Here is a 27,853-nt window from a genome sequence, read left to right on the forward strand (position 1 = left end):
GGCTTAAATTTTCCATACTTAAATTCTTAAAGTGCAGATAGAAGAAATCTGGTTTTTTTTCTTTTATCTTATAAAGAATATAATAAAACTTACCTGAAAGCATTGTGAGGATGACATGTAATAAATGTGCAGTAAATGGTAGCTCTGACTCCCCCTCCCCAGGACCCGGGTTCCTCCTTCTGAATTCTTGATCTGTGATATATCCTACCAGGCTCCACGTCTCAGCCAGGGTGTTGAGAGGTAGTTTACGCACTCTCCTCTCACAATACAGTTCAAATAGATATAAAGAGTCAAACTCAGAATCTAAAGGAAATCTCCTCAGGGCCATAAAGTAAGAAGGGATTTAAAGTCAAAGTGAAGAGTATGAGCTAAGGCCAGGAAAGTCATTAAAACACAGAACAATGTTTAAATTTCCATGGCTGATTCTAATGCCCATATAAAGAAAGGAGTCTGGATTATGAACCCAGGGCATTCAGAGAGCTGGAAATAAACTACAGAAAGCTAGGATTCTGAAGACTTTGCCTCATCTATGAGACAAGGACAAGCGGACTATACACACATTTGGAAAGCAGTGACAGTGCTTTTGACTTCCTGGGTGTTAGCGCAAGAGTTAACCACAAGAAATTGAGAGAGTTTGGCTTTCACTGTGCACATGTAGGTATGCCAAATTTATGTCACTTATTTTCCAAAGTGGTTATAGAATGGCCATAAATGCTACATGATAGCATGTGTGCAAATTTGGAAATAATACAAAGCATTATTGATTACAGTTTGTGAATACTCATACAAATAGCAAGAATAAACAGAAATGGAGAAATCATATTATATTTATGTCAGGCTTGTTTTGTTTGGTTTGGTTTGCTGAGAAGAGGACAAGGACCCAGGGAAAGAGAAAGCAACAGAATGAATGAACTTCAAGTTCATCCATAATACTACAATTCACATATTTCAAAGAAGAAAAATATTAACAAAATTTCAAATAAGGGGGAAAAACAAAAATAGCAAAGGAAAAACCACAAAAAATACTGAACTCTTTAATTATAATTTTATCTCTTTTTAACCTTTTCAAAAAAGACTAAAGACATTGAAGACACCACAAAGCAAAGCAAAATAACTATATGCAAGTGTCTGAACCAGAGGACACCTATGAGGTCCCGAGGAGACGCTCTTAAGGGGAAGGTGGAGAAGCTTACATCAGCCAAAAAGCAGGAAGAACTGCAGAGGGGGTTGGGCTGGATTTCTGAATGCTTCTTCAAAGCCTATTTAGCAAGAAGCCCTTCTGAGTCAACTTTGTAGTTTGATGACTTTTATTAATGATTAGCAACTTAAGCCCTAGGGTGGCAAAGAATCCTCATCTCTCTACTCCAAAAAGTCCAAGGGAGCAAGCTTGGAGGAAATGCTGGGTTCAACTTGAAGCCCTTCCACAGACATTAAGTCGGTAAGTCACTTCTCTTGGTGTTGAGATGAAGACCTCCAAGACTCTTTTCTGTATAACAACTGACAATTTTTATATACTCCCCAACCCCAAGTTTCCTCATATGATAAAAATTAAATTGAAAAATGTAAAAATCCGTATTAACAAGACTGACAAAAGTGAGGGAGAAGAGGCAGGAAGCCGAAGCTTTGTATCTGATTATCCATATGCTTTAAAACTAGCTAGTGGAGACAGTAGCAGCTATGGAAGATAATTCCAAGAAATAGGCACTCTTGTGAGGTGTTTAAAAGCAAAATGTTGCAGGTCAGACTGGCTTGTGAACAAATATCATCTCTTTCATTTACCAACTGGGTGACCTGGAGGAAGAGGGTCAGTAATATCTCCATCTGGGGTTGATGTAGACTTGGCTGGTGCAGTAGTTTATAAGAGTGACTATAATAATTATTTCTATTATACCAATGGCTAGGGTGGCTTTGGTCCAAGAAAGCATCTGGAGAAATGCTGCATCAAGATCCAGTGAGTTGGTGTGAAATTTAACCAAGCTAAAACGGCTAGGAATAGAAGAGGAAATGGAGAGATGAGGCAATGGGACAGTCACCAGGGTCAGCAGAAGATGGTAGGTGAGCTGAAGGCAGTGGGAAGGAGGGAATCAGGGAGTCCTCAAGGCCAGAATGGAGAAGGTACAACTTTTTGTGGCAGCTGCAACTTCACAGATGTGTGGGAGGATGCTATTAGAACACTCCCTGCCTTTAAACTAATCATCTCTACTGAAAGCTGATCCTTAGTGTGGTTCTCTATGAACACTGCTTTGGACCAGAAACTTCTCAGAGTGCAATATATAGTTTCTGACCCAGATAAGCAGCACAGTTTTTTAGTGGAAAATAAAGAGAACTGTTAAAACAAAAGGGATTTACTTGGAGTAAAGCCAAGGTGTAGAAAGGCTACGAGACTGATTGGAAGGGCATATTTAAGAGATCATGAGACTGCATTTTCTGTGTTGTGCTACTTGAGCCTGTTCTTGGCTCACCAGTTGGTGCCTTGGAATTTTCCTCTGGATTACTTCTCTTTCCTCTAGTTACAGCCCCAGGTTGTGGGAAGGGTCAGCAGGGCTTGAATCCAGCGTTTTAAGTCAGTGAAATATTTTGAGGATACCATGACAGTAGGTGTCTGTCATGGTGAGGTGGGTAGACCAGACCTGCTGGCAAGAGAAGATGTAACATACTGACTGGTTCGCTTGGAGATAGGGTGTACAAGCTGTGTGCAGGTGATAGACTGTCATGTGAAGCCTTAGATAGCTTTAAAAAGTATTAATATTTTCAAAAATCAGGAGACAAATGGGAATATCAGTATGAAATCAGGGGACCTTGACCTGTCTGTGGAGACTGGAGATCATACTGATGAATAGAGGCAGTGACAATGCAGATGCAGGGCTGGGTATGAAGGATGTCATCTTAGCAAGAGTAGCTATACTTTGCAGAGGAGGTCACATCATTGCAAAGGAAATCAGTGGGAAGTGAAGTCTGACTCATGTTTCAGGGTTTTCATGCCTGAAAAGCATTCATTGCTATATGTATATATACATATACTAATGTATATATACTATATGTATATAGTAATGAATGTAGTATACATACTACATATCTATTTCTATATGTTTATGTAAGTTTGTGTCTTTGTGTCTTTGTGGATGTAGATATGTAGTGTGTACACATACAAACAAGCCCCCCCCCACACACACTTAGATGAACATTGTTTGATAAATTTCTTAAGTCCAGGAAGTTCATAAACAATAAATTAAGCCCAAATTTGTAGCTTAGACTTTTTTTTTTTTTTTTTGGTGTTAAAGCTCCTATTACGGCCAATTCCAAGCTACCATCAAGACATTACTGAATTCAGAATTGGGGAGAGTTGCACAAAAATTCAGAGTTGCACAAAACAATGCAGTTTGACCCATCTTTGTCATTTGGTAAAATATCTCCCAGACAATCTTTGAATATAGAATCAGGGCAATTTCCCTAGAAACAGAAGACCTATTTTTAAAATGTCCTGGCCACACCATGGAATTAGAATGCCCAATGGCAAGATCTGAAGAGACATTAATACTACACTTATCATATGATCCAGGTATTCCACTTCTAAGTGTTTATCTAAGAGAAATGAAAGCACATGTCTATACAAAGACCTGTACATGAATTTTCACTGCAGCTTTATTTGTAATGGCAAAAAACTGCAAACAACGCAATTTTTAATCAAAAGGTAAATAAATGGATGAACAAATTGTGATACAGCTATGGAGTGGAATATTACTCAGTAATTAGAAGGATTGAACTATTTTATATGTACGACAACATGGATAAATTTTAAAATAATTATACTGATTGAAATAAACCAGGAGAAAGGTGAGTACATATTTTATAATTCCTGATATGGTTTTGGCTGTGTCCCCACCCAGATCTCACCTTGAATTGTGGTCCCCATAAAAGTCAAGTGTCAAAGGTGGGGCCAGGTGGGGCCAGGAATCATGGGGGCAGTTTCCCCTATACTGTTCTCATGGTAGTGAAGAAGTCTCATGAGAGCTGAAGATTTTATAAATGGGAGTTCCCCTGCACAAGCTCTCTTGCTTGCTGCCATGTAAGATGTAGCTTTGCTGTTTCTTTGCCTTTTGCCATGAGTGTGAGACCTCCCCAGCAATGTGAAACTCTGAGTCCATTACACCTCTTTTTCTTTATAAATTACCCGGTCTTGGGAATGTCCTTATGTCCCTCCTCTCTTGGTGAAAATATACCTCTGAATAATAAAACTTCTACTATAAAGAGATACTAAGAAGTTATTCCTTAGTTTGCAACAATGATATCAGGCCAGTTCTGGTTAAGTACTAGTGCTTAGATATTTAGGAAGATTTAATTTATTAAGCTGACAAGTTTGGTTTATTAGTGGTAGAAGCAGTTACATATTTTGAGATGTTTTCTTTAAGAGAGTCAAATTTAATAATATGAGCAGTAAACATAGCACAAATATTACAATTCTACATATAGTAACACATAAAAATCTCCTTGGGCATTGAAGATCCTAGTATTGTAATACAGTAATGGTTCTTTTTAGTTGTCTTATATGCAAAAAGGTCACAATCTCCATGTTAGTTATTTCTAGAAATCTGTAGACACATCATCAACCTATGGACAATAATAATATGAGATTTGAATGTTATCTTCTCATTATGCAAATTTGGTCCCCAATTATGTGATACACATCGATACAGTGAGTCAAATGAGGAAGCAGTATGGGTGTTGTCAAGGGCAGTAGAAGCCAGGTTCTCAGGTGCAGGTAGAAGATTCCAGAGGAGCATAGCTCTGAGGTGACCCACTGCTGTGGTAGCTCCAGTGATGATGACAATGAACTACAGCTTTTATTTACTGGGTGTCTGGCAATGTTCTAGGTATATGCAATCTGTTTCAGCTGACAGCATTTTTTTGATGAAGATGTTATTGTTATTAACAACAGATGAGGAAACTGAAACACACAAATGTGCTCCTAGTGGCACTTGGCACAGTAAATCATGAACCTGAATTTGAACTTGGGAATACTTAACTTCAAAGTCATTGCTCATAAGCTGGCACACCGAGAGCACTCTAGATCCTAATAAATAAACAATTCCAAACCTTAGGTGCAGTATGCCTGTTGTGTTGAGCCAAGAGGGGATAATGAACTTCCCTGTCCCCAACCAGATGGAATGGGCCAGCTTTTGCTTCCTTGGTGCCCCGGTTTAAATATTTCAAAGGGAAGTCCCTTTCTCTCAACTGATGCATGTGAATTACATGTCTCCCTGATAGGTGGAAACCATTCACCTGGAGAGGAGAAACACAATGGCCACCAAGACAGAGTTGAGTCCCACAGCAAGGGATAGTAAGAATGCACAAGATATGCAAGTGGATGAGGTACTGATCCCCAGGAAAGGTAAATTCGACCTCAATTGCTTGGTTTTAGGATTTTACAGTGAATTATTTTTGTCAATGTATTACTATAAAAATAAATTTGTGATTTTTACGTTCTTTAATTCTTTTTACAAATCCAGTGAAATTAACATATTTTGCAAATATGAAGGAAATAAATATTACTAAAAAGAAGCATTTTATTTTTGACAGTTACCTTTCAATCTTTATCTATCGAATCTTTACGTTCTTGATAATTGCTACTGAATTGTCTACACATAGGATTGTGTGTCCTGCTTGTGATTGCATGTAATATTTTAAATGTAACTGTATTGCTTAATTTAAAAAAGAAAAACCAATTATAGATACTTCAAAAAACAAGAAATAAAAAGGTTTTCATCAGCTTAATTCGACTATAATTTTATTGCCTTCATTTTGCATAGTTCTACACTTTATGTATTGTGTTGTATATTTTTTAACTTGACAGCATATACTTTTCCATATTGATTTATTAGATTCATAAAGTGTGAATCTCTTTGTGAATCTTATAAAGCAATATGGATTCTTAAAGGATACGTATTATATTCCAACATAGCCAATAGATGAAGTATTATTTAGCTGAAAAACCTTCTTGTGACTGGATATTTAATTTGTGGAATTTTCTTTTGTTACTCGGCTATTATATCTATATATGAACTATATATGTTACTTAGGTTATTAGATGCATATGAACTGTGTATGTAAGTTATTATATATATGATGATAAATGAACATTATTTAACACAACACTAGTCCACATTGGAATTATTTCTTCAGGGTTTATTCCGAAGAAATGAAAATTGTGAGGCAAACAGTTTACATATTTCATTTCCTTTGTTCACTGCAGAGACCTTAGTTTTTAATCCAAACAAAAATAAAATCACAGGGAGGATTTTGAGCAGAAGAGGAGGTGATTTTATTTATGGTATGATGAGGATACTCCAACTGCTGTATTGAGAATAGATTAGAAGCAAGGAACCAAGCTGAAGGTTACTGCAAAAATTCAGGCAGGAGATATTGATAGCTAGAACCACATGAAATTAGCTTTAGTCAAAAAATAACAGTGGCCCTTGTGAGAAGTTGTTGGATTCTATACACATTTGGAATATGAAGACAATACTACATTCCAGATCAAGGATTGCAAAGTGTTTGGAAGAATAAGATTTCTATCAACGGAGCTGGGAAAGACTCTGGGTAGAAGTTTTGAGGTGGTAGGGCTCAAGAGTTTAGTTTCGGACCTATTCAGTTTGATCTGTTAATCGGTTGATCAATTGAATTTTAGTGGAACAAAACTCCCAATGTTATGCCTCAACTCCTACTTCTCTTCTAAACTTAAGAACTGTATATCCAACATGCTCAACACCTTCTCTTTGGTGCCTAAGAAGCATCTCTGTTTTAACATGTCCAGTAATAAGCTCTTGACCACCCCACCTTACAAACCTGCTCCTTCCAAAGACCTTTCCTCCTAGGAAAGTAGAACTTCATTCTTCTTGTTGTTTAGAACAACAAGCTCTCCAATTCCCCTTCTCCTTGCCTTCCACCCACCTGTAAAACTGAAACTCTCATTTGGTGTTTGTTCCACTCTGGGATTTATCTGGGGTCTGACCACATCTCAGCTACTGCCATGACCCTAATCCAAGATAGCTTCACTTCTCTTCTGAATTATTGCAATAGCTTCCTAACTGCACTTCCTCTCTATCGTTTTGTTCTCATTTCTGCAGCCAAAGAGATCCTTTCAAAATGTAAGTCACATCATGTTCCACTTTTGCTGAAAACCCTCCAGTGGCCCCCGTCTCACTCAAAGTAAAAGCCAAAGTACCTGCAACGGCCCACATATCTTGAACAATTCAGGCCCCATTATCTAGCTTTCCTAACATCTCTTCTGGTACCCCTGGCTCACTCCATTCTGTCATAGTCCCCTCTTTTTGATTCTTTGAACATACCAGGCACTCTCCAACCAGCCCCAGGGCTGTTCTCTCTACTTGGTATGTTCTTTCCCCAGATGTCTGCATGACCACCTCTCTGGTATGTCATTGAGACGTCCCCCCTTTCTTGCTTTATTTTCTCTACAGCATTTATCACCTTCTAACACATTATTTGATTTACTGTTTGTGTTTCATATTTTGTGCTTCTCTCTGGAATGTGAGGTCCCCAAACACAGGGCTATTTGTGTGCTACGTTTGCTGCTACACTTCTAGGGCCCAGTATTGGAGGTGATTGATAAGTGTTTTGTTCAATGATTGACTGAAGATGTCAAATCTGGACTGGAGGACATGGTCTAGAACAGTGATCAATCCAGCTCCCTGCTATTTCCGTTGCATTGAATAGATGTATCCATGCAGGCATAGGGTGAACCGGACAATCCCAGGCTTGCACTGCTAAAGTAGTTGCATGGCAGGAAAGTAGACAGCTTCCAGGCAGGCTGGAGAAGATACAGAGCTACACATGCTCAATTTATTTACCCAGTCTCATTGATCGAAGTCCCTTTTCTTCCCACGCAGAAAAAAGTGAAAGGGTTGGAGAGAGTTTCAAAGAGCTACTCTGCCTGAATTCCTAGTGTAAAAAGTCTGAGCCCAGATAAATACGGCTTCTTGGCTCATACATTTTATTTGCCCTTCAAATTAGACTGTTTGTTGTGTTCTGCCAGGATACCTTCTACTCACTTAATATAATGCTGCAAGACTTTTAAAGAAGTTGAGTAGAGACCTAACCTTTGAAACTTTTATACCATTCAATCTCATCTAACTGATTTTTTTTCCTGGATTTTAACTTCTGAAGAGTTCTTTAATTTCAACCACAAATGCTGATTTCCCTATGTTTTACATTTTTTGGACAATTTAGCCAGGATATGGAAAAGGGAGAATGAGATTTCTACATTTAAGTTGCCATCTTTCCTAGCTGTACACATACAGATTATTTGAATGCTGTGCTCCTTTCTTTTTCCACTATTTTTCACTTTATTTTTTCATAGTTTGTGGGCATCGGTTTCTCTAATGAGAGAATCTTCCTAGGAGTTTAATCTCAAAAATTAAGTGAAAATATATCTTCAATGTTTTAAGATGTGAATGGAATACATCTATACCAATGGACAACTCTCTTCAAAGTGTAACTTACATTTCATTTACATACATAAAATTTATGCATATTATACATAACATATAGTGCATTATGTATAACAATACATGTCATATATAAATTATATGCTTTATATTTATATATAATTATACATACAAATTATATGTAATATATTATAAATTATATGCAGCAATTTAAATATGTGCACATATTCATATGTATATATTTTCCTTTCATATATATGTGTTACATACACACACACACACACACATATATGTATAAGCATTTACTTGTGAGTAAGTTCATCAACCGTAGAACACAATGACCTAGGAATGGGAGGGACAAAATTTTAGGATGAACAGAATCCCTGAGATCAAGTTAGGCTCTACAAAGCTGTGGTATAAAACGTCCTTTAGCTCAACTCAGTGATCTCCTCCTTTTGTATCTTTCTTTCCTAAAGCCAACAGAAGTGTCATTTAAGTAATGATTTAAATCTTTAGGTGATCAGATACTTTTTAAATCATATCTTGTGAAAAACTAATGCTAGCTCAATTTTAAAAAGCACTAATATGATGTCATAATATTTCCAGTTCCAAGTTTATGTTCTGCTCGTTATGGAATAGCCCTTGTCTTACATTTCTGCAACTTTACAACGATAGCACAAAATGTCATCATGAACATCACCATGGTAGCCATGGTCAACAGCACAAGCCCTCAATCCCAGTTCAATGGCTCCTCTGAGGGACTGCCTGTTGACTCATTTGGTAACCTAAATAAAGCCCCAGAGAGTCTTTCTGCAAAGGTAAGCAACACAAGATATAAATTTGTGCTTTTCTTTTTGCTGTTTGTTTGCTTGGATAATTATTTTTCTAGAGTATGTATGTTTAAAAACTTTAATGGAGAAAATAGTGATTTGAAAGCAAGTAAAAGGTCTAAAGAAGCTTTTTAGGGTATGTGAGAATCTTTTTGTGTAAGGTTTACTACAGCATTCTCTGTTTCTCTAAGGCTCCTGTGTATGACTGGTCTCCTCAAATCCAAGGCATCATCTTTGGTGCTGTTGGTTATGGTGGCATACTGACAATGGCTCCCAGTGGATACTTGGCTGGAAGAGTAGGAACAAAGCGAGTGGTTGGCATTTCTTTGTTTGCAACTTCATTTCTCACTCTATGCATCCCTCTGGCTGCTGACTTTGGAATAGTCTTCCTCATTGTAACTCGAATAGTCCAGGGCCTAAGCCAGGTACCCAATATTTTATAAATCTGAGTTGGATATTAATTTTGACATGGCACCACACGTTAAGAACTCTAATCATTTTAATTTCAGTGCTCAGTAATTGGGGGTCAGTTTGCAATTTGGGAAAAGTGGGGCCCTCCACATGAACGAAGCAGACTCTGCAGCATTGCTTTATCAGGTAAGGTCATGTACTCCAAATGGGAACACTACAATCCAACATTCTACCACTGGGTTCCTTGACAGCTTTTCATTGCATGGTTCCTCATCATCTGCTCAATGTCAATGAAGTATTTTTAAATTAAAAAGACTGGTCCTTTGTCTATGACATGATTTTCAGTTATTTTCCCTAAGATGTCATTTGTGGCATGACTTTGCCTACACTATGACTTGGAGCATTTAAAAAATATTTTTATGTGGTCAAATTGATCATTTTTATGGCATTGGATTTTGAATCATAGATGGAAAGGTTATAAAAAAACTCCGTTCATGTTTTTTTTTTCTTCAGCTTGTATGGCTTTATCTTTATATATTAATTCCTGACATTTGGGAGTTTATACTATTATTTATTGGAAAGTAAAGATTCAACTTAATCTTCTTTGGAGTTGCTCTCAATTGTCCTGAGAACTTCTTTCTGATAATTATCTGCCTGGACACTGTGCTCTGAATGAATATTCTGGAGGAAGAAGTCTAAGTTATACGGGGGAAGTGTGGAAAATGGACAGTGTATGGTTAAGAAACAGGAGATTGCTACAGTGGGTGCTAGGTGAGAAAAAAAGGGTAACTCTCCTGGTAATTTATGAGTACCAAGAAGACAGGGACCCTTCAAGTCCAGAAAAAAAGCTATACACACACCCTGACTAACAGCACACTCTAAAACCCTCACAATTCTGGAGGATTAGTCTCTGCCATTTGCAACTTGGACTAAGAAAATTCACTTTGTTTATCACACTGAGGGATTATCTCAGAATACAGCACAAGAAAATCAAGAGATGGAAAGCATGAAAGAAAAGTTAAAAGACTTGGACTGAAGACAGTGATCTTATAGAAAGTAGCAACTCCCTTTCCTCTCACTTCTGAGTATATAGAGACCGAACAACCAGAACAGGTCAAATGACGGTACCTAGAAGAATCTCAGTAGCCTACAAAGGGTGCAGGTTCCAGAAGTTTTCTCATCTTTGGTGTTGAAGGACTGTTTCAGAGGCTCCAGGCGGGTGATCCTTTCCGGCCTCCCAACCTGGTTAGAGAGCATAGAGCCCATGGTTGTCTGAAGGCACCCAACAGAAAGCCACTGGAGAATCCCATCAGCAGGTGGAGTGAGCTGAACCTGCCTGCTTTCCTCAGTAGATCTTATAAAAACTGCCATTTCTGATTATCCCGGGGCTCCTCTGCAGGCTGTACTGGTGGATGGAATTACTCAGCTCATAAGGTTGGCGTAGGACTACTGCAGAAGGCACCTGCCTTTAGTGGAAGGGCTCAAGTATTGCCAGCCTCTAGGACATGGTGTACTGTATCTTCTAAGGGAGCCTAAAAAGGTGCACCTATTATAGATAGGAAACTTTGCAGCCACTTAAGGAGTTTAGTAACTTAAGGGACTGAGCAGACCAAACAGAACTGGTAGTTCATATCTAAGGCAGGTTTTAATAGGTGATAAGAAAAATTAACCCAAACACCTTTAAATCTAAAAATAATGCAATATCATACAGCAGTGAAAATGAAGAAACTGTAGCTGCATGAAACAACATAGATTAATCTCAGAAACACAAATGTTGTATGAATAAAGCACGTCTATCATGGAGGAAAATGCCTTGATACCTTGGTAGCCTAAGGTACACTACTAGACAAACTATCCCAGAGGTCATAGACCAGATAGGCTCACAGACCACATTAGGTGCTGTAATTGCAGTGTTACGTCAATTTAAAACACAGGGTAAAAAGTAAGGGGGAGGAGTGGAAATGGGATATGTTAACCCATGTAAGATAGAGTACAAGCAGGCAGAAGCATGACCTGAATCAAGTGTGCAGAATGTTCAAGTGTTCAAACATTCTTTCTCTGTCTTTCTGCTGCACCAGCCTTACCACTGATGGTGTGGTTCTGAGAACCAGAGTTGAGGTTCAAACAGGGGTGTCTAGAGGAAAGGCATCAGGGCCAATAACATGCATTTGCTGTATGGGAAAAACACAAGGATGAGTGCTGCTGGCCACAGGTCCATTCCCTAATGAACTAAGTGCCATGGCTTTGTGTTTCTTGAGCACGTGGAGACAGAATGGGTATCTCCAGTGGATGCTGAATTAGGCCCGGACAAATATTGAGTCAGCAGTGCTGTGCTGTTAAACAGGCTTTTTAGGGGAGAAAGTAAGCTCATTTATAGTATTTATCAGTTTCTGCGCTCTAAAAACTCCCACCATAGCTGATTTCAAGATTCAGTCAAGTCACTGAATGAAGAGTTGGGAAGAGATGGCTACATTTGAATTTCACAAGCTTCAGTGCTTCCCTGATTGAGTGCCTCTAAACCTCCATGAATGTTCAGAGACTCATGTTTAAAATCATTGCCTGACTAATATTATTTGTCTCTTAGTCTTCATATCCCTTTATATCTATGTTCAAAGATAAACATGGTATTCTTAGTAAATTATTTATCTTTAATTTACATAGTTTATGAATTTTGTCTATTTCTCAAATTACTGACTTTGTTATAATCAATACCCAACACATCTTATGACATTTGAATAATCTCTTATAAGGTGAATTTATTTATTTTCTATGGTAGAAATGAATATTCTCATATAATACAGCAAACACATTACAGTGTCTTAGAAAAAGACATCCTGGATGATACAACTTTAATGAAGCCCAAAACATAAAAACAAAACAAATACACTTTAGTTATGAACGTATATACGATACAGCTCACACACAGGTTGATACATGTGATATCAACCTATGGTAGATGCGAATGTATGTATATGTATTTGTGTGTGTGTATTTAAGCATTAAATAAGTCAATGTAAATCAAGTATTAGCCATGAGCTGTTAGGCATCTGAATGGAGATTGGTTTATAGTTTGGAATTTGGTAGCGATATGAGAAAAAACAGGACATACTGAAAATTCCTCAGTATTTCAATAGAAATAGTATTTAAAACCCTGGTCCTGGACAAGACCACATAGAGAAAGAACATAGATGGAGAAGAGGACAAAACCAAGGGAATAGCTGTGAGGCCTTCCAGCATTCAGGCCTTAGAAGAGAATGACAGGCCAGCAAAAGTTCTGAGAAACTTCCCATGAGGCAGTGGGAAAACAAGGTAGGTGTGTGTGACAGATGCCGCAAGACAACAGTCAGTCAGAGGTAAACGGCCAACTGTACCACACGCTGCTGGGCTTGAGCAAGTGGCCATGAGTCCAGCAGGATGGAAGTCACAAAAAATCTTAACAAGAACCATGTCCGTGTTTTGAGAGTGAAAATGGAGGTGTGTTGGGAATCGGCTGAGAAAAGAACAAGAAGAAAGAGAATGGAGACAGTTAGCACAGCCTTTTGGGAAGTTTTGCCTTGAAGAGAGGCAGAGAAATGTCAAAGTGCATGGAGGGGGTTCTGAAGGGTTTGTTTTGTTTTTAGCATGAGCCACAGGAAGCTATATTTGCATGTGGATGGGAAAGATTCAAGAGTTGAAGAGGGAAGTGAGGATGCAGGGAGAGAATGCATACTCTTAGGAGTCCAAGCCTGGGGTAGATTGGAGGAGACGGGGTCCAGAGGATAAGAAGGGACCTGGCTTTGGATGGATGAAATGCAGGAACCTGTTCCCCATTATAGTCAAAGCAAAGGCAGAGAGTTCAAGGAAAAGATGCAAATTTGGTAGACTTAGTGGTAGAAAAAGGTGCTGTTTTCCATCTCCATGTATCTGTGGCCTGGGGTCAGGCAGTCTCATTTCCAACACCAACTTCCCATTATTAACAATGTGACCTTTGGCAAGTTATTTAAGTTTTCTCTCTATTTACTCAATTATAAATCTGACTACTAGTGCTTAAATGAGGCAACACAAGTAAATAAGAGACTTTTTTTTTTTTTTTAATGTTATGAGGTGGGAAAAGATCTTCTAAACTAAAGAATAAATGTAGCGGTCATTATAGAGGAGAATCAGAGATCCGGCTTCATAAAAACTTACAGCTGAATTACAAAACACAACATTAAAAAGGTTAAAGATGGGAGGATAATTGCAGCCAGCATACAGACAAAGGATCATTCACAATACATAAAGATTCTGTAAATTAAGGGAAAATTAAACAAGCAAAAGAAACAAAGATAAGAAGATTATGAACAGACAGTTTACAGAAGAAATAAAAAATGATAGCTAAAGATAGAAAAAAATGTGCAACTTTACTATGAAAAAGGAAATTAAAATGGGGTACTCTTTATTATTTATTCTTTTTTTTGGAAGTAAGGTCTCCCTTTGCCACCCAGGCTAGAGTGCATTGGCATGATCTCAGCTCACTGCAGCCTTGAACTCCTAGGCTCTAGTGATTCTCCTGCATCAGATTCCTGAATAGCTAAAACTACAGTCAGACACCACCATGCTTGGATAATTTTTTACTTTTTGTTTTTTGTAGAGACAGGATATTACTTATTGCCCAGGCTGGACTTGAACTCCTGGCCTCAACTGATCTTCCCACCTCAGCCTCCCAAAGTGCTGGGATTACAGGCATCAGCCACCACTCCCAGCTCTCTTTTTCATTAATATTGGAAAAATAATTTTTTTTTTCCTGAGATGGAGTCTCACTCTGTCGCCCAGGCTGGAGTGCAGTGGCGCGATCTCGGCTCACTGCAACCTCCGCCTCCTGGGTTCAAGCGATTCCCCTGCCTCAGCCTCCCGAGTACCTGGGATTACAGGCATCCCCCACAACACCCAGCTAAGTTTTTGTATTTTTAGTAGAGGCAGGATTTCACCATGTTGGCCAGGCTGGTCTCGAACTCCTGACCTCCTGATTTGCCTGCCTCGGCCTCCCAAAGTGCTGGGATTACAAGCGTGAGCCACTGCACCGGGCCGGAAAGGCAATTTTTAAAAACTTTGATATACCTAATGTAAATGACGAGTTAATGGGTGCAGCACACCAACATGGCACATGTATGCGTATGTAACAAACCTGCACTTTGTGCACATATACCCTAGAACTTAAAGTATAATAAATAAAATGTAAAAATGAAAAAAAAAAAAAACCTTTTATAGGCATGATGGCTCATGCCTATAATCCAGTGCTTTGGGAGGCCAAGATGGAAGGATTACTTGAGGTCAGGAGTTTGAGGCCAGCCTGAGTAACATAGCAAGATTCCCATCTCTATAAAGAATTTTTTTAAGTTAGCCAAGTGTGGTGACATGCACCTGTCTTTCCATTACTTGGAGGTTGAGGTGGAAGGATTGCTTGAGCGTGGGAGTTTGAGATTACAGTAATCTGTGATTGCACCATGTAATAAATCTCCAGCCTGAGTGACAGAGCAAGACCCTGTCTCAAACAACAAAAAAAAAACAAGAAACAACAACAAGGAAAAACCTTTGAGGATATTAAATGCTGTCAAAGAGACGAGGAAAAAAAAAAACAAGATTTTTGGCAATTTAATTTGGTACACCCTTCTAGTAAGGTATTTTGTCAGTATTTACCAAAATTTAAAATGCTCATAGCCTTTGATCTAGACTTTGACCTAGCAAGTCCACTTCTGATATTCTATTGCACAGAAATAAATTATGTCTATGTTCAGAGTAACTACGTAGAATCCACAATGACATAAAAATGCTTACCAGACTAATTGTTGAATAAAAAGTGAAGTCCCAAAACAATAGAAACATTATGATCCTGTTTTTTTAAAAATGATAATACTTATACACATATATAGTATTTGACAGCTTAATATTAATGTTCATCTGGAAAATAAAAAATACAATCACCTGGAAATGTTTGAAAAAGTGATAAAAAGGGAACATGCCCTACCATATTAGAACATTCTGAAAAGCTATACAAGTTAAAAGAGTTATTAGCACATTTATAGAAAAATCTATCTTTCTGCCTACATACTACATAAATGCATTTATCAGGAGGATGACTATGTGTAGATATATATTATTTATGTGTACAGAAAAGAAACGGTATGCAATTACGTATTATATAATACATTGTTACTAATGGTTAATTTTAGAGAGAAGAATGAATGGCTGGGAAGGCAGATGAGAGTAACTTTGGCTCCTTATAGTAGTTTACTTTTACAATAAGCATATATAACTTGTGTAATTACAAGAACTTGAAAGGAAGTATGACAGTCATCTGCTATGTTATAGGGAACTGCCAGAAAAATGTGCTCTAAGGAGAACATATGAAATTATATGTTCTTAAATCATAAATTTGAAGTTTGTGCATTCTAATATGCTCATCTCCTTATGGTTTAGTGCTACTGCTCTATAATATGTCATCTATCAATCTGTATGTATTTGCCAGGAAGAAGTCTAGAGTCCCACAGCTTACTTTCTGTCTCTTTGCAGGAATGTTACTGGGATGCTTTTCTGCCATCCTCATAGGTGGCTTCATTAGTGAAACCCTTGGGTGGCCTTTTGTCTTCTATATCTTTGGTAAGCTACTGTCTCCCAGTTCTCAGACTTTCATATGCAGAAAGATTCTCCTCAGTAAGTATATTTGTGTATAGTTTTCCAGACGAAATGAGTCAAGACAGATAAATCCTAGAAAACAAAATATCTTAATCTAAGGGAATAATTAGCCAATGCCATAAAAAAATTGGAAGTTCTCCTGCTTATTATAAAGTGCTATTAACCTACCATATTGTATTATTATCACACGGTAATCAGGCATACTCTGCTGCCATTGCAGGCAGTAGGGGATAGGCTTGCAGTTCAGTGGTAAGACACGGAAGGAAGAAATCCAGAGAGTTAGGTGCTGCTCTCGGTTTTGTCTCAGATTAAGCATAGGAGCAAAGCATCCTGAGTGAGGCTCAAGTTTCTTAGAGAGGAGAAAACATGAAACACCAAGAGGATGAATTTTGCCAACCTCAGCATTTGTCCCAAAGCCTTCCATTTAGTTATTAGAAATCAAGAAAGAACTGCTCCCTCCATAACTTCCACTTCAGTAGCTTTTACATTCTACTTTCAAAGCTTTCATTAGTTTGCATTTATTCGTTTATACATTTATCTCCCCTTCTGGGCAGTGAGCTCTTTGAGGGCAGAGATAGAGTCCTGTTGGTTCTTGGGACTGTACAGAGTCCAGGGAACAAAGATGTTAGTTACCATGGAAACATTAATCATGAGAAAACTGGGGGGATATATTAATATCAGACAAGAATGGCTTCAGAACAAGGAATATTACCAATTCACAAGAAGACATAATAATCTGAAATGTACATACACCTAATGACAGAGCTTCACAATACATGAAGCAAAAACTGATCGAAGAGTAAGGAGAAATTGACAAATCCACAATTAAAGATGGAGGCCTCAATATTCTTCTCTCAATAATCAATAGAATAAGAACACAGATTAAATACATTTTATTCAACAACAGTAGAGTACTTACTCTTTTCAAGTGTGCTTCAAATATTCACCAGGATAGACAATTTATGGCCTACAAAAATGAGACTGAACAAATTTAAATGAGTTAAAATGATAGAAAATATTTTCTTTGAACATAATAGAATTAAACTAGAAATAGTAACAGAAAGCCTCTGGAAATACCGCAAATATTTAAAAAGTTAGCAACATACTTCCAATGAGTTAAAGAAAAAGACACAAGGGAAAGTTTTTAATTGAATTGAATGAAAATGAAAAATCAATATCTCAAATTTTGTAGGATGTAATTAAAACAATGCTTAGAGAGAAACTTTTAACATTAAATGTTTATATTAGAAAAGATCGTTCTCAAATTAATGATCTAAGCTTATGTCTTAAAATAACTAGAAAAAGAAGATTTAAGTAAACCTAAATCAAACTGAAGGAAGAAAATAACAAAAGTACATGTATAAATTAATGGATTTAAACCAAAAAAGAGGTTGTGTTCAATCTAAAATTGGTTATTTGAAAAGACCAATAGCATTGACTAATCTTTAGCCAGATGGAGAGAGAGAGAGAAAGAGAGAGAAACAAAGAGAGAGAGAGAGAAATGAAAGAAAAATAACCAATATCAAGAATGAAAAAAGGACTTTAATGTAGGCAGGGGAAAATCATTGGTGAAGACTGAAGACGGTGCCTGCACTCACAGAGAATCAGAGATAGTACCCATTTTCATAAGACAGACTGAAAAAATCATAATTCATGGGTCATTGGATGGAATACTCATAAATGTTATTCCTCAGTAGTGAGAAATTATTAGCCTTAGAGGGAGTACTGCTGTGGATCTCTTTAACAAATGGTGATGGCAAGACCTAAAAGGGGCAAACTATTTCCACATAACTTAATCATACCCCAAAACAAAGCTTAAACAGATTTATAGGAATACAAAACTCTCTGGCACCCAGCAGGATATAATTCATAATGTCTGGCTCCAACCATAGACTACCAGACGTGAAGAAAAGGAGAAAAATACAACTTATAAGGAAGAGAATAATGAACTGATCAAAACTAACCCAGAGCTGACAGAGATTTTAGAATTAGTAAACAAGGGCATTGAAATAGTTACTATAGCTATATTATAGCATAAGTCTGTATGTTCAGAAAGTTAAGTGGAGGCATAGTAAATATAAAGAAGACCCAATAAAACTTATAGAGATGAAAAGTACAATATCTGAGATGAAAAATGCACTGAATGGAGTTAATGACAGATTAGATACAATAAAATGAAAGATTAATGAACTTAAAAACAGCAATATAAATCATTCAAAATGCACGACACAGAGAAAATTATAATATTAAAATGAGAACATTAGTAAGTTGTGGAGTGTCCAAAATAGAGGAGTAGGATGGGAGAACAACAACAACATTTCTCAAAAATATTTGAAGAAACAATGGCCAAAAATTTTCCAAATTGGATGAAAACTATAAATTCACAGATCCAAAAAGGTCAATGAACCTCAAGCACAAGAAACATGAAGAAAACTACATCAAGTTACATTCTAATCAAATGACTCAAAACCAGAAATAAAAAGAAAATCTTAGAGTAGCCAAAGCTAAAAGATGTGTTATAGAGAGAGGAGCAAAGATAATGCTGAATGCAGCATTCCTTCCTGTTAGAAGCAGTGCAAGAGAGAAGGCAGTGGAACAACATCTTTAAAGTAGTGCAAGAAAACAAACCAAAAAAAAAAAAAAGAAAAGAAAAAAATCTGTCAACCTAGAATTCTAGACCCAATGAAAAAAACTGTTTCAAAAACAAATGCAAAATAGAGATATTTTCAGATGTAGAAAAACTGAAATAATTAGAAATGTCAATTAAAGAGAACAGTACCATTTTCAATGGCATAAAATATATTCAACATAGGGATAAAACCTGCCAAGAGATGTGAGGGCTGTGCACTGAAAACTACATTTTTATGGAAATGCAAAGATTCTAGAATAGCCAAACACCTTTGAAAATAAACTACAAAGTTGTAGGACTAACATTACCTGATGTCAAGACATATTATAAAGTTATAGTCTTTAAGACAGTGTGGTACTGGCATAAAGACTGGCAAATAGATCAGTGGAACAAAATAGAATCATAGACTCATGATTCTATTTACTTCATATAAAGTAAACTGAACTGATCTCTGAGAAAAGTTCAATATATAAAGGATAGTCTCTTTAACAGAAAGTGCTCAAAAATTGGATATCCACATGCAAAAAAAATGAACTTCCATCCATACCTTGGATCATATATAAAAACTAAACCAAAATGAATCCCAGACCTAAATATAAAACCTGAAATTATCCTTCTAGAAGAAGACATAGGAGATAATCTTTCTTATTTAAGCAATGATTTCCTAAATATGACACCAAAAGCATGATTCATAAAATTAATTGATAAATTGGATTTCATCAAAGTTAAAAATGTATCCTCATCAAAAAGCATTGTTAGGATAATAAAAAGACAAGCTGATCCCAGGAGAAAATAATTGCAAAACACATGTATAATAAGGACTTTTATTCAGAATGAGTAAATAATTCTCAAAACTCAATAATAAAAAAACCAAAAACAAATTGGGCAAAAACCCTTCACCAAAAAAAGATAGATAGAGGGAAAATAGGCACATGAAAAGATGCTCAACTCATCCTCAGTTATTTAAGAAATACAAATAAAAACCATGAGGTATCTCTACATACCTATCAGAATGGGTAATATTAAAAATATTGAGATATCAAGTATAGTGCCACTTCTAGGCTCTGTAATTTCCACACACACACAAATAAACAGGAAATGTAAAATGGGCGAATTGTTTAAGAAATGGAAAAGGGATATAATGAACATGAGCTTTTCCTAGAACTTATGTCAGAAAATATCCCAACTAAAAGAAATTCACCCAAAAAGCAGAAAACAGCCCATTTACCAAATGTACCCTGTGCCTACAGGAGGTGTTGGCTGTGTCTGCTGCCTTCTCTGGTTTATTGTGATTTATGATGACCCCACTTCCTATCCATGGATAAGCACCTCAGAAAAAGAATACATCACATCCTCCTTGAAACAGCAGGTACATACAAAGACACCAACACTTTCCTGAGACCTTGTATCTGAATTTTCTTGAGACCTTATATCTGTATTTTTAAGGGTGACTAAGTGTGTGAGCATCTCTTGGATTTGCCATTCTGACAGTAAATTTGTTTTCAGGTCAGGTCTTCTCAGCAGCCTCTTCCCATCAAAGCTGTGCTCAGATCTCTACCCATTTGGTCCATATGTTTAGGCTGTTTCAGCCATCAATGGTTAGTTAGCACAATGGTTGTATACATACCAACTTACATCAGCTCTGTGTACCATATTAACATCAGAGACGTGAGTATGTTTCCTTCCCTTCCTTTCTCCTGCTTGCATGGCTGACCAATTACTCTGCCCTCACTAATCATTCCACTTAGAGAAATGTATTTCTTATTACCAAAAATAATCTAATATTTAATATTCATGCCAGTAGCTTTTTTGCGGTATGATTTAAGAGGTTACTGATTTTCCTAAGAAAGTATGATTTCAGAGCGTCAGTATTATTAGTAGTAATTTATCAACAAAAGTTGTGGTCTCACTGCCTTTATTATGGTAATTTACTCAATCTTTTCTCTTTAGAATGGACTTCTATCTGCCCTTCCTTTTATTGTTGCCTGGGTCATAGGCATAGTGGGAGGCTATCTAGCAGATTTCCTTCTAACCAAAAATTTTAGACTCATCACTGTGAGGAAAATTGCCACAATTTTAGGTAAGAACAGAGCCTGAGGGTCAGATAATTCGCATAGCATACAACAGCCAAAGAGTGCATCTCACTGTTTAATTTGTTTGTTCTTCATTCCCTAGGAAATCTTCCTGCTTCAGCACTCATTGTGTCTCTGCCCTACCTCAATTCCAGCTATATCACAGCAACTGCCTTGCTGACGCTCTCATGTGCATTAAGCACATTGTGTCAGTCAGGGATTTATATCAATGTCTTAGATATTGCTCCAAGGTAGGACTCTGTTCCCCACTCTCAGTTTCACATTTTCTTTAAAAGATTTAGCTTTCAGCTTTCTGGGATCCCCAAATTTAGGAAATGAATAAACCATAGGGAAGGACCACAGATAGACCTGTGGCCATTTTTTTCAGGGATGTTGAGGGAGGGGTATTGATTTGTCTTCATCCCTCTCCTTGAATATACATAGTGCAAGTCCTTTTTGATATAATTGTCTAATTATAACTAAATATAATTGTAAAATGTAATTGAGTTATAGATTCATTCATAGATCAGGGCTGAAGGATACTGTCAAACATCTCTGGATCTAGACTGAAACATTCCTGTCACCCACAGGCATTCCAGTTTTCTCATGGGAGCATCAAGGGGATTTTCGAGCATGGCACCTGTCATTGTACCCACTGTCAGTGGATTTCTTCTTAGTCAGGTACAATTTTTTTGTCATGAAGGACTCCAAAAATGCTCTGCTAAATCCATTTATAAAGGTAATAGCATGTATTCAAATATTGAAAAATAAAGTTAAATTGTGGGTAATTTGTCATTAAGATGAACCTGGTAAAGAAAAATATAGGATCATTTCTTTGGTGACCTAAAACCTGGTTCATTCTCAAGAAAAGAACTAAATATCGATTGCTATCTTTGAAACTGAAACCACACAGTTGCATAGGTGTCTTGGTATAATGATTCCACGCATAACTGCCAACCTGCTATGTTTCTGGCAATACTTTTAATTTGTATCCAGTATCTACAAGGAAGTTAAGATTATGAAACACAAACAAACCCTTTAAAGAGTGATCAAAGAACATGAACAGATTCTTTTCAAAAGAAGACATATACGTTCTTTTTTTGAGAATTGTCTATTCATGTCTTTAGCCCACTTTTTGATGGGACTGTTTATTTTTGTCTTGCTAACTTATTTGAGCTTGTTGTAAATTCTGGATATTAGTCCTTTGTCAGACGTATAGATTGTGAAAATTTTCCCCCAGTCTGTGGGTTGTCTGTTAATTCTGCTGACTGTTCCTTTTGCTGTGCAAAAGCTCTTTAGTTTAATTAAGTCCCAGCTATTTATTTTTGTTTTTATCGCATTTGCTTTTGGGTTCTTGGTCATGAAATCCTTGCCTAAGCCAATGTCTAGAAGGGTTTTTCTGATGTTATCTTCTAGAATTTTTATAGTTTCAGGTCTTAGATTTAAGTCCTTGATCCATCTTGAGCTGATTTTTGTATAAGGTGAGAGATGAGAATCCAGTTTCATTCTCCTACATGTGGCTTGCCAATTATCCCAGCACCATTTGTTGAATAGGATGTTCCTTCCCCACCAGATGTCCAACAAAGATATGAAAAAATGCTCAGCATCACTAATGAGCAGGGAAATGCAAATCAAAACCACAATGCAATATTACCTTACTCCTGCAAGGTTGTCCATAATAAAAAAATCAAAAAATAATAGATGTTGGCCTGGATGTGGTGAACAGGGAACACTTCTACACTGTTGGTAGGAATGTAAACTAGTACAACCAGCATGGAAAACAGTGTGGATATTCCTTAAAAAACTAAAAGTAGAACTATTGTTTGATCCAGCCATCCCACTACTGGGTATCTACCCAGAGAAAAGAAGTCATTATACGAAAAAGATAGTTGCACACACGTTTATGGCAGCACAATTCACAATTGCAAAAATATGCAACCAACCCAAATGCCCACCAATCAATGAGTGGATAAAGAAACTGTGGTGTATACATAAATATATGATATATATATATATGATGGAATACTACTCAGCCATAAAAAGGAATGGATTAATGGCATTCACAGCAATCTGATGGGATTGGAGATTATTATTCTAAGTGAAGTAACTCAGGAATGGAAAACCAAACATCACACATTCTCACTTATAAGTGGGAACTAAACTATGAGGATGCGAAGGCATAAGAGTGACACAATGGACTCTGAGGACTCAGGGTGAAGGTGTGGGAAGAGGATAAGGGTTAAAAGACTACAAATCAGGTTCAGTGTATACTGATTGGGTGATGGGTGCACCAAAATCTCACATATCACCACTAAAGAACTTACTCATGTAACCAAATATCACCTGTTCCCCAAAAACCTATGGAAATAAAAAAATTTAAAAAACAATAATAAAATAAAATAAAAATTTTAAAAAAGAAGACATATATGCAGCCAACAAAGGTATGAAAAAAGCTAAATATCACTGATCATTAGAGACATGCAAATCAAAACCAAAATGAGATCATCTCACAGCAGTCAGAATATCTATGATTAAAAAGACAAAAAATAAAAAATGCTGGAGAGGTTACAGAGGAAAGGGAACACTTACACACTGTTGGTGGGAGTGTAAATCAGTTCAACCATTGCGGAAAGCAGTGTGGCGATTCCTCAAAGAGCTAAAAACAGATCTTCCATTCTACCCAGCAATTCCATTACTGGATATATACCCAAAAGAATGTAAATTGTTGCCGGGCGCGGTGGCTCAAGCCTGTAATCCCAGCACTTTGGGAGGCCGAGGCGGGTGGATCACAAGGTCAGGAGATCGAGACCACAGTGAAACCCCGTCTCTACTAAAAATACAAAAAATTAGCCGGGCGCGGTGGCGGGCGCCTGTAGTCCCAGCTACTCAGGAGGCTGAGGCAGGAGAATGGCGGGAACCCGGGAGGCGGAGCTTGCAGTGAGCCGAGATCGCGCCACTGCACTCCAGCCTGGGCAACAGCGTGAGACTCCGTCTCAAAAAAAAAAAAAAAAAAAAAGAATGTAAATTGTTTTACCATAAAGACACATGAACACTTACGTTCTTTGCAGCACTATTCACAATAGAAAAGACATGGAATCAACATAAATGGCCATCAATGACAGATTGGATAAAGAAAATATGGTACATATACACCATCAAATACTATGCAGAATGAGATCATATCTTTTGCAGGAAAATGGATGGTGCTGGAGGCCATTATCCTTAGCAAACTAAGGCAGGAACAGAAAACCAAATACCACATGTTCTCACTTATAAGTAAAAGACAAAGGATGAGAATTCATGGACACAAGGAGGGGAACAACAGACACTGGATCTTACTTGAGAGTGAAGGGTGGGAGGAGGGAAAGAGTCAGAAAAAAAAAAAAAAAACTACTGGAGACTAGGCTTAGTACCTGGGTGATGAATTATCTGTACAACAACCCCCCATTACATGAGTTTACCTATATAACACACCTGCATATGTGCCTCTGAACGTAAAAGTTTTTCTTTTTTTTTTTTAGAAAAGAATATTTCCGGCCGGGCGCAGTGGCTCACGCTTGTAATCCTAGCACTTTGGGAGGCCGAGGCGGGTGGATCACGAGGTCAGGAGATCAAGACCATCCTGGCCAACACGATGAAACCCCGTCTCTACTAAAAATACAAAAAAATTATCCAGACATGGTGGTGCGCGCCTGTAGTCCCAGCTACTCAGGAGGCTGAGGCAGGAGAATTGCTTGAACCCGGGAGGTGGAGACTGCAGTGAGCCCAGATTGCGCCACTGCACTCCAGCCGGGGCAACAAAGTGAGACTCTGTCTCAAAAAAAAAAAAAAAAAAGAAAGAAAAGAAAAGAATATTTCCATTACCCAGATGGTTATTTTGTGCTCCTTTCCAGTCAGTACCCCTCCTAGTTGTAACTATTACCTTGACTTCTGTTTTCATAGATTATATTTTCCCATTCTTGCGTTTCATAGAAATGGAATCATACAGTACATACCCTAGCTTCTTTCGTCCATCATGTGTTTGAGATTCATCCGGTGGATGTTATAATAGTTTGTTCTTTTATATTGCTGTGTAGTGTCTCATTGTGTGGCTAATCACAATTTATCTATTGTACTCTTATGAACATTTGACTTGTTTCCAGTTTTTGGCTATTATCAATAAGGCTGCTATGAACATTGTTTTCTTTTCACTAGAATAACAGTGTTTTGGTTTCATTGCATTCATTATGGTTGCTTTTCATTAAAGGCAAGTAATTCTGGTTATCTATTTCAAATAGTGATAAAATAGTTCCTTTTAAAATTTAATTGATTTAAAAAGCAAAATTTCTAGAAAATTATAAATAATTATACATTTAAAAATTTTCATTTGCATAATCATGCCAAAAAGGCGATAACGAAAGCAAACATTAAGTGTGTGATGTATGTATAGGTATTTCATATGCAGTAAACTCATTTAACTATTGATTCTCACATAAATTGTGAAAATGAAATGTTATTATTTTCATTTCCTAACAATTAAGCTGAAAATCTGTTAGCATAAGTCTTTCCACATTGAGGATGAACAATCAGAATTCTTCAAACTTAAGCATGTATAGCTCAAAAGCCCATAATCTTCTCACAATTCCAGCACAACATAAGAAGAATCTTGAAAGGATTCTCAGCATAGCTTACATAGTCAAGATTCATGCAAAAGAGAACATGTACGGCACTTGGATAAATAGTGACAAATGCATTTATCTAGGTTAACCACAAAGTCCCCCAAATACCCTTTATGAAGAACACTCTGAATGTATTTTGAAATCCTTTCCATTTAACTATTGAGTCACTTTCAGGAAATGAATTTCTACATGGAAACACAGCAGTGAATGTTGTCATCTGAACTATTAATATAATGTTTCATGGAAAAATATGAAAGGGGTAATACAGACTCGGGATTTTGTGTCTCCAGGACCCTGAGTTTGGGTGGAGGAATGTCTTCTTTTTGCTGTTTGCCATTAACCTGTCAGGACTAATCTTCTACCTCATATTTGGAGAAGCAGATGTCCAAGACTGGGCTAAAGAGAGAAAACTCACTCGTTTGTGAAGGTAAAGGATAATGATTTTATGTATGGTTATAGCCATAGAAGCAGCTGAAGTTTTAAATTCTATGTCATTTTCCTTTCTTAGTTATCCCACCTTGGATGGAAAAGTCATTAGGCACCGTGTGGCATAAAATAGAAGGCTTCCGCGATGAAAATATCAGTGAAAAGAATTTTGTTTCCTGTGGCTCTTTTCAATTATAAGACCAGTTGGTTATTTTGTTCAGACCTTTTTTTGAGATGAATGTAAGATGAATAAAAATTCAAATAAAATGATAACTAAGAATGCAGTTGTCATCTTCATAGAATTAACAATGGATTAAGAGGGCTTGCTGTATGTTAGATTCCAGTACTGGATACAAGAAACAATGTTTTAAAACTTTTAATCCAGGGTGACAACCTCACTAGGGCAATGATTTTTCCTGTTTGTGGAAATTAATACTACTTTCTATTTATTGGGTTGGGTATTGTCCATGTGCTCTTCCCTGTATGTCCTCCATTTATCTCCATGCTGCTCAGGCTCCAAGAGGCTGACCCATATGGATTGTATCCTGTACTCCCTTGTCCACTGGCTTCTGCTAGATTTTTGAGAGAGATAGGTAGAGTCAGTGGGTGTTTATCTCTGACAGTCTCTCTTTTGGGGTGTGCAGAAGGCTGAGCTTTCTATTGCAGTTCACAGCTCCAGGAAGGCAGCCGTTTCCATATGTTCTAATAACTTCCCTCTTCCTTGTCCAGTCTTTCTTATTTGCCTTTATTTGGCAAGCTCTAGGGTTCTCCAGAATCCCTTGTGGTTTCCCTACCACCTGCCTAATCCTGTGTAAATTCTCGTTTTCAACAATGCTCACAAATTACCCAGTGTAAGTCTGCCATTTTTCTTCTTCTGGGATCCAAATAAGTCAGTGGTTCAATTACTTATAAATCTCAAATATGAATGAATTTGTATTTTTGTAAAATGATAATGTGTAGGTGTTGGTGGGGGACCATGGTCTGGATTGACCCCTGTTTTGATTTCTACCATGTAGAATAAAGATTAGAGGCATCGAGTCATTTCATATAGAGGCAATGTGATAGACAATAGTTCTGAGTGAAAAATCAAGGGAAAGATTTAGAGGGCCAAGCTTGAATAAACACAGCACTTACTGAGATCTTGTTATGTTCCAGAATCTGGAATCTTGGGACACTGGAGTAAAGGAGGCAGTCATTCTCCATCCTAATGTGGAGGACAGACACAATAATTGATAGCACTACACTGTTTTAGGTACAATAACAGAGGAACATGTAGGGCATCATGAAAGACCAGATGAGGAGTTCTGATTCCAAGTGGCAGTAAAATCTTATCAAGTGGTAAGATATTTTACACTGGATGGTGGTAAAATCTTATCAAGTGGTAAGATACTTTACACTGGAGCCCAACTTGCACAAAAGAATAAAATCAAGAAGCAGGATGGATTCTGAAGGGAATCACTTGCCTGCATAATCAGTTAGGAAAGGAAAGAAAGTGGATTTAGGGAAGTGGGAGTGGTCAGAGTAAGGAGGTCTTGTTTGCTGTGTTAGGGAGTTCAAGGTATAACCTATAAGCAGTATGATAGAAATCATAGCAAAACTGACATGGGCAGATTTTCTCTCTAGATAGAACACTCTGACTAATTTCAGAATCAAGAAGACTAGTTAAATGACCATCTGTGCAGTGGCCTACACAGCAGTGTTGAGGACTGAACTC

General features: G+C 37.3%; 1 protein-coding gene across 4 annotated transcripts; it reads left to right on the forward strand.

Annotated features, from left to right (window-relative positions):
• The first annotated feature begins 1,074 nt into the window (after positions 1-1,074).
• SLC17A3 (solute carrier family 17 member 3) lies at positions 1,075-26,419 on the forward strand. Of its 4 annotated transcripts, XM_001083774.5 has the most exons (13): positions 1,075-1,438; positions 5,266-5,389; positions 9,069-9,280; positions 9,484-9,717; positions 9,802-9,889; positions 16,232-16,318; positions 20,234-20,352; positions 20,490-20,651; positions 20,934-21,063; positions 21,159-21,306; positions 21,646-21,736; positions 26,004-26,140; positions 26,222-26,419. In XM_001083774.5, the coding sequence occupies exons 2-12, from the start codon at positions 5,299-5,301 to the stop codon at positions 26,136-26,138; spliced, it is 1,497 nt and encodes a 498-aa protein (XP_001083774.3). In that variant the 5' UTR covers positions 1,075-1,438; positions 5,266-5,298; the 3' UTR covers positions 26,139-26,140; positions 26,222-26,419. The 4 variants fall into 4 exon arrangements, with proteins under 4 accessions (XP_001083774.3, XP_014991197.3, XP_077857009.1 ...); XM_015135711.3 differs by lacking the exon at positions 20,934-21,063 and having other exon boundaries at positions 20,490-20,581; positions 21,211-21,306; XM_078000883.1 differs by lacking the exon at positions 26,222-26,419 and having other exon boundaries at positions 24,577-26,140.
• Positions 26,420-27,853: the final 1,434 nt, after the last annotated feature.

Source organism: Macaca mulatta, chromosome 4 (assembly GCF_049350105.2).
Source record: "Macaca mulatta isolate MMU2019108-1 chromosome 4, T2T-MMU8v2.0, whole genome shotgun sequence".
NCBI lineage: Eukaryota > Metazoa > Chordata > Mammalia > Primates > Cercopithecidae > Macaca > Macaca mulatta.

Bases quoted from the DNA above. Each gene is read 5' to 3' on its own strand.
- SLC17A3 (XM_001083774.5), top strand. From the start codon at position 5,299: ATGGCCACCAAGACAGAGTTGAGTCCCACAGCAAGGGATAGTAAGAAT. The intron at 21,307-21,645 runs GTAGGACTCTGT...TGTCACCCACAG, and splicing joins GTCTTAGATATTGCTCCAAG to GCATTCCAGTTTTCTCATGG. The intron at 21,737-26,003 runs GTACAATTTTTT...TTGTGTCTCCAG, and splicing joins GTGGATTTCTTCTTAGTCAG to GACCCTGAGTTTGGGTGGAG.